Source organism: Manis pentadactyla, chromosome 4 (assembly GCF_030020395.1).
Source record: "Manis pentadactyla isolate mManPen7 chromosome 4, mManPen7.hap1, whole genome shotgun sequence".
Lineage (NCBI taxonomy): Eukaryota > Metazoa > Chordata > Mammalia > Pholidota > Manidae > Manis > Manis pentadactyla.
The window spans coordinates 178,796,040-178,803,875 of NC_080022.1; the positions used below are offsets into that span (position 1 = coordinate 178,796,040).

At 37.2% G+C, this 7,836-nt stretch overlaps 1 protein-coding gene across 1 annotated transcript in view; it reads left to right on the top strand.

The window, feature by feature from the left end:
* The window catches only part of GNA13 (G protein subunit alpha 13), a 37,650-nt gene extending 32,287 nt beyond the window's left edge, over nucleotides 1-5,363 (top strand). The window contains exon 4 of the mRNA XM_036899728.2: nucleotides 1,263-5,363. Coding sequence (XP_036755623.2) covers nucleotides 1,263-1,835 — 573 coding nt within the window. The 3' untranslated portion in view covers nucleotides 1,836-5,363. The remainder of the gene's footprint in view (nucleotides 1-1,262) is intronic.
* Nucleotides 5,364-7,836: the final 2,473 nt, after the last annotated feature.

Below are 7,836 nucleotides of genomic sequence, written 5' to 3' on the forward strand. Positions count from 1 at the left end.
ATTGTGTGGATATACTGATTTTAAGTAAAGTAGGGAAGTATGTGAACAAAGGTAGAAGGAAACATGGAAATACCAACCCATCAGAGTCCTAGAGTTATTTAATAAATGGCTGTGGTCTACAGAGAACTGAGAATGGTTTACTTTTTTTATTCTTAATCCCATTGTACCATTTTGAGGCGATAGGTAATGAAATTAATGAAATGAAATACTATAATGAAATTTCAAAATCATATTAAATGCTATTTGGAAAAGCCTAAAATGTAGTATTGTGAAAAACAATTGGCATTGTTTTAAAATCTTGCCTTGGTTTTTGAAAATATTTTACTCTTGATGATGAACATTAAAAGCTCTTCTGTTCAGTATTGCCAGAAAGCTATGTCAGAGTTCTGGAGAAATGCTAGCCTGAGAAGAACGGGCCAGATACCCAGCAAAGAAAGTGCACTGTCGGGGGAGCCGTGACCCCCAAGACCAGCAGCTTCTGTTCACTGTCTCATAGCTGACTGACCCCGTCAGAGAAGGCTCATTTGATCTTCGCATAAACTCTCCCTCTGAGGCAGAGGCAGGCCAGGTGTGGTCACAGGCATATGTGCCGACAGAGTGACTACGGTCAGTAGATGGAACTGCCACCCAGGTACTTAGGCTGTGCTCTGTAGACAAACCTCGCAAGTGACCCAAAGTAAATTCAGTTAGTTAGTTATAGTGAAGGAAGTGTTTTCCACACATGTAGTATAGCAGCGATGAGAACACGGAGTGTTAGTCATAAAGGTGGGTGCAAGTAAAGGAATTTTTAGGGTGGGCTGGAGAGAGAGGCAGAACCTTGACCTGGGAATTGACCCATGTGGGTTGGCGTTTCAGCCCTTCTCGCTTTTAGTAGAGAGCAAGGAGCAGGCTGGTGTGTGAGCAGTGAGGGCCCTCAGACCGGACCGAAGGGTGGGCTGCAGTGAGGAGTAATATCGAAGACAGACAGAGCAGTGGGCAGGGGTGAGAACGGTAGGGGAAATGAGACTTATACTTGAATTTGAGTAGTATTGCAAGGGTGAAAAAAAATACGAGGTGCCGCTCCTTTGCAGTGAAGTTTGAAAACCGGTCTTGGTGCATTGGCATTTACAATGAGTAACGATGCCTTGATGTTTCAGAGGATGTCGTTTAAAAGATAATTTTGTTTGTATATCCACTCCACTCACTAGACCAGGTAGCTGTACATTAAGAATTCTAATTACTTTGGGATTACTGAGTATAAAGAATGTTTTTTCCTTTTCCAGGATTACATTCCATCACAACAGGATATTCTGCTTGCCAGAAGACCCACCAAAGGCATTCATGAGTATGACTTTGAAATTAAAAATGTTCCCTTCAAAATGGTTGATGTAGGTGGGCAAAGATCAGAAAGAAAACGTTGGTTTGACTGCTTCGACAGCGTGACATCAATACTTTTCCTTGTCTCCTCAAGTGAATTTGACCAGGTGCTTATGGAAGATCGACTGACCAATCGCCTTACAGAATCTCTGAACATTTTTGAAACAATCGTCAATAACCGGGTCTTCAGCAATGTCTCCATAATTCTCTTCTTAAATAAGACAGATTTGCTTGAGGAGAAAGTGCAAATTGTGAGCATCAAAGACTATTTCTTAGAATTTGAAGGGGATCCCCACTGCTTAAGAGACGTCCAAAAATTCCTGGTAGAATGTTTCCGTAACAAACGCCGGGACCAGCAGCAGAAGCCCTTGTACCACCACTTCACCACTGCTATCAACACGGAGAACATCCGCCTGGTTTTCCGTGACGTGAAGGATACTATTCTTCATGACAACCTCAAGCAGCTTATGCTACAGTGATGTATAAAAAAAGACTTGCTGTTTAGTATCTTTCGTCCTTTTGTTTGTTTTGTTTGTTTTGTTTTTAAATAGTTTACAACAGGAATTAGAAAAATCTTCATTCTATGTTTAACTTCTTGGAAATCTTAGTCCTTCTTCTGCAGACTTTGGTTTGTGGCTGAAAGCTGCTGAATAACACGTCGCCAGTGTCTGCTGAAGTCCAGGCTTTGATCTGCTTCATTTCCATTGGAGTGGAGTTGTAATTCCCTGCAAGACCTCAGACTAGATGTATTCAGGCCTTAAGTTCTTTCACTTTTCGACTAATTCTCCTGTAGTGCCAGCTGTAGAAGGTGTTCTAAAGTACTTGTAGGTAGGAGGTTAGGAATATTCAGCTGTAAAACAAGTAAGATATCTTTTGTCTGCCCTACACATAGCAGTGACACTTGTGCCTAGCTTTATGGTGACCTGTTTTGAAAGGGCTATTGGAAAAAAGTTTCATCTAAGGAGTGGCATTCTGTAGATTTATACAGATTTAGCCTTCATGTTTTTTTAATTGCTTGTATACCCAACAGTTAACTAGTTTTTAAATTTCTGTGGTTTCTGAAGGTAATGTTCTTAGTGTTTTAAAGTTTACATAAGGATTTCTGGTCTGATGCTAATGAAAGTTCACAAATGGTACGGAGGAGCAGAAGCAAGCAAATGCCATGTAGTGTTCTGATCAAAAGTAATGATGAAATAAAATTTGCCCTGTTTAAATATCATGTAATAAATGTGCCATATAAGAAACATTCTGGCCATAGCAGCAACTAAGAATTGCAAGCAACTTGATAACAGAACTTGCTAAATAAACATGCCTTTGCCAGAATGTTAGGTGTTTTACTTTCATACTTACAAATCCTGTATCAGATAATTTTGGTCCTTACTCTAAGAAATCATCACTGTACCATCACAAACATCTTTCTTTTGCTCTCCTACCTGTGTCCATCAACTTCAGACTGTGGCATGTGTGGATTTTTTTGGTTTACTTGGAGCTCACCAAGCACAGTATTTTCCTGTCAAAACTAGTCAGGAAGGTATTATTTGAGATTCCTGTTCATTCTTGGTGTACCTCTAAAAGATAGAGCATGTACATGTTTGTATCATTGTTTATGAAATTCTAGCTTTATTGAGGTACATTTTGAATGTTTTAAGAATGCTTCTAAGAATAAGTTGTAATTTTTTAGTTTACACCGAAAGGTGATTACATTTGACCCTTCCTCCCCCAATTCCACACTTACTAAATTAAAATTTATCCACAGAGTAGCTTTGTGATTATAAATACATTCATAGTGAACACATGAGAATGGCTGGTTTGCAGGACTGAAAAATACTGCCTTGGAGATTACATGCAGTGTTAGAATTGGATGAGAAACAGATGTGTAAGGATGGTGACAGTTTGGAAAGTCTGACAGCTTTTCTCCTTTTCCTGAAAATTGAGATTAAGACTGTGATACCTGCCACTTTACTGTGTAGCTGACTCTGTTCTCAGGTTATTTTATTGGCGAGAAAGTCTTTGAAAGATTGGTCAACAGTACAAGTTAACTGGCCTTTCTAAGACCATGGCTCTTGGTCTGTCTTGCTGTCTAGTGTGAGAGGAGGGCTTTTCAGTGAGCTACCCAGGGATTGTTCTCCACATACCTGACTTTTCTTGCATTTGAAGTTCCACCATCATTATATCCACAGAAACTTCTAGTGTTTCCATGCCTTGGTAGTAGTAACCTGAGCTACAGACACACATACCCTACATTGTAAGTGTTCATAACATAGTTCATGCATGTTTGAATAGTTCTACATCTAGTGCTTCTGGCCAAAAAGAAGATATTGTTTGAATTCACAGCTAGAATAATTTCAGTGCTAGTGAATATCTGAATGTGTACACAGTAACATTCAGACTTCTTGGTGGAGAGCCTGTGTGTACATTTAGCAGATAGTTTTATTGAATGGCCAAAACATTATTTAACTCAGTGAGAGCTTAAGTAAGTTCCCTGTATAAAGAAGAAACTTAGTGTTATTTAAGTTTTATTTAAGATCCCTGATATGAACCGTAAGTATGCCTAACAATGCAGAAATCACCAAGTTTCCCTATTTGACTACCACCAAGAAATATTAGAACACCAAATAGATATGGTATCATTTTGGGCATTTGTGATTTTCTTTCCTGATATGTGTGATATCTCAGTCAACATTCTTTTAAAATAAAATCTAGAATATATTTTGAAGCAGTAAATTACTTACATTTAATGGTAGACTTGTTCAGACACTCAATGGAACTGTAAGGTTTAAGCTGAAGGTTTTAGTCTGCTTTTTTTATAAACTATTTTTAAACCTTTTAAGGAGTATTATACCTTTATTATGAAAACCAGATCCTCTTGAAATACCATTGTATAAAGAGGGAGATGAGACTTAATGAACAAAATAAAAGGCTGCTCATTTTCACAATAGCAATTTCCCTCCAATCTCTAAAAAAAAGTACTTTAAAGTTCTTAGGTGTGTTTGGTTCTCTAAGTCATGGTTATGATTTGGAATAAAATGTGTCTATTATATTCTGTTCTTAAATCTGAATGTCTTCTCAATTAATTCTTAATATCACACAAGTGTCTTCACTGACCTTGAAGAAATTTATAGTATACAGAGTTGCCTTATAAACCAAAAAACACCAAAATTTGGGCCTTGATTTTTATAGGGAAAATGTTTTGTCAGATGTTTTCTGAAGATCCAAGTAATTTAAAGCATGCCTCTGCCACTTGGATATTATTTTTAGTAACCTGAATTTGGCTTTCTGCCAGGTACTGTATTAAGTTGAAATTGTCATTTCCATTTTATTGTCTGGAAAGGTCATTTGATAGCTAGAGAGCAACTGCCGCCAAAGAAGGCAGTGTGGAACGGAAAAGATGATTTATTTTCATTTTCTTGGAGGGTGTACTGGCATGTATTTTACATAGTGAGGATTCTCTGGTTAATCTCTGAAGTGAAGTTCAGGGAAATCCTCGTTCAGTTGGTGGCAGTGGTGGGTTAAAGGTAGAAGGAAGTAAGATGACCTCAGTACCAGAAATAATTAAAAGTATTCACTTAGATTCAACAGACATCACATGTCCTATAATTTTTTAAAAAGGGAATGAGTAAATCTTCTAATGTATACCCAAATACTTGTATTTATACTTTTGATAAAATGTATTTTCTGCATTAGTTCACATACCCGGTCATGCCTTATTTATGTGAAGAATAAAGTTACCAAGTTATGTTCTGTTATGTTCTGAAACTCAAATCCCTATTTGAGTAGCCCTCAAATTGGTGCTTTCATTATATAATGATACATTCAGACAAAACCCCAAGCCATTTGAAAGAAGATTCTCTCCATTGCAATTTGTAGCAATGTTATTTCTGTATATGTAACAAGAAGGCTAAATACCAGTGTTAACTTTTAATTTCTTGTTTGAACCCATGAAATCATGCCTGTAAAACTCAGTCAAACATTTGTAACAAAGACCCTAATAAATCTAGAGAAAAGTCGCTCTGTTACTTTCTTATTTATTTTAGTTTTGTGTGAGGAATCAAAAACAAATTTTGCATGTCTTTTTCAGCAGGGAATCTGACTTAGTGCTGGGTCATTTTCTCTCTTTTCCACCATTCCAACATGTTAAGTTCCATTACTCACAGATGATCTATGTGTTGTGCTGCTTGACTAATAGTACTGATTTTTTTTTTTTCTTAATGATAGGATACAGGTTGGCCTTACAGTCTAGTAAACATGAGGAGAAGGAAGGGGTTGTACATGAGTGGGTATGTATGTGTCTCCACATTCCAAAATGAAGCAGATGACATAGTACATACCCATTACTTTATGGTACGAGGTTAGGGCTTAATAAATTTATACTAGAGATTGAAATATAAATTTAAACCTGAACACGTTAAACAAATTGGACTTTATGGCTTTTTCAAGTACCATCAAGTTGATACTAGCCTCAGACTGATAAGTGATTATTAACATCGTTTAAAGTACAGTGTTTGTACCACTAGCGTTCTTGGGCTGTACTTGAAAGTATAGTTAACAAATATGTTGATTCTTGTGGCATCCAGGTCGAACCATCTGATTTCAAGTGCCAGAGCTTATATGGAACAAAAAGCATTAATGATAAGGCAGTATTTTCTTTAGTTGATAGATTTTGCCACTTATCCAAATATGCCATTGATGATGAAAATTTCCAGATGGCTCTTAAGTTTCCTAGGGCCCACTATGTGTAAATTTGCAATCAGTGAATATGTCATGATAGATACATGCTACTTGGTATCTGACTTGGGTTTGTATTTAGAAAGTTCATTATAACATTTCTTCCATTTGTCCTCAGTCAGTCCTATTTAGTTGGTACCAGGGGGAAAAAGCAGGTGGGAGGGGGAAAGGGGTCAATTCTTAGAGTATGTAACAAAACAAACTATACCATTTACCTTTTCTTTACCTTTTACTTAAAAGCAGAATTGCAAAATGTTTAAATGGCTTTTCTATGTAAGTCTAAGATGGTGAGAGCCCATTTACCACAAGAAGCCTTATCAAAAAGTGTATTTTGTAACAACCTCATAGATACTGTACCCAACAAAACATGATTTGTATTAGTGTTGTATGAAAGTACTGTGGCTTAGGATTTTTTATACATGTATCTTTTTATAGCTTTCCAGGAACTAAGCACATTATCTGGTATTGTATTATTTTGTGTTGGTGCTTTAGTTCAGTATTGGCAATAAATTATTTCTAAAGGAGGTCCAAAAATGGAAAGAACAGTTGATTTTATAAGTTGCTAGTCATTAAGGCGTTTTACTTTTGTACATGTTTTGCAAAAACTTTGCCTCTTGCTATTAATATTTGCTTTGTAAAAATTACTGACATTTAATAAACATTTATAAACTATTCAATACTATGATGTTATTTAAATCAGTGGTTTGATAAATGTAAAATGTAAAGCAGATACTTAATTTAAAGCAAAAGGTTCATCTACTGACTAAAAGCATGGAAATCTCCCCTTTTGGCCAATCTCTAGCAATACTTTGCTCCAACAATGCTTGTAAGGCTAATTAATCTATAAACTTTTCCTTACTAAAGATGGAGAGGTAGACTTCATCCCAGGAAGTTCCCAGACACTTAATATGCTTTTATGTGGAAATGGGATAAGAGGAACCACTCATTAAAAAAACTCTGCTCTTCTAGAGGGTATTCTGCTCAGTGAAATAAGCCAGGCGGAGAAAGACAAGTACCAAATGATTTCACTCATCTGTGGAGTATAAGAACAAAGAAAAAACTGAAGGAACAAAACAGCAGCAGAATCACAGAACCCAAGAATGGACTAACAGTTACCAAAGGGTAAGGGACTGGAGGATGGGTAGGAAGGGAGGGATAAGGGTGGGGGAAAAGAAAGGGGGCATTAGGATTAGCATGTATAATGTGTGTGGGGGCACAGGGAGGGCTGTGCAACACAGAGAAGACAAGTAGTGATTCTACAGCATCTTACGCTGATGGACAGTGACTGTAATTGGGTTTTTGGGGGGACTTGGTGAAGGGGGGAGCCTAGTAAACATAATGTTCTTCATGTAATTGTAGATTAATGATACCAAAAAGAAAAACTCTTGCTCTTCTTAAAATTGCTCAGGTGTTTCTGGGCTCCTGATTTGTCCACCATCAGGAGTAATGCTGTTATGTCTATTGTAATTGAAATGGTGTTTTAAAAACGTTAACTCATTTTTTTATTCAATAAATTATATTAGATTAAATAAGCCAGGCAGAGAAAGACAAGTATCAAATGATTTCACTCATCTGTGGAGTATAAGAACAAAGAAAAAAGGAACAAAACAGCAGCAGACTCACAGAACCCAAGAATGGACTAACAGTTACCAAAGGGAAAGGGACTGGGGAGGACGGGTGGGAAGGGAGGAATAAGGGGGAAAAGGGGCATTACGATTAGCACACATAGTGTAGGGGGTGGGGCATGGGGAGGGG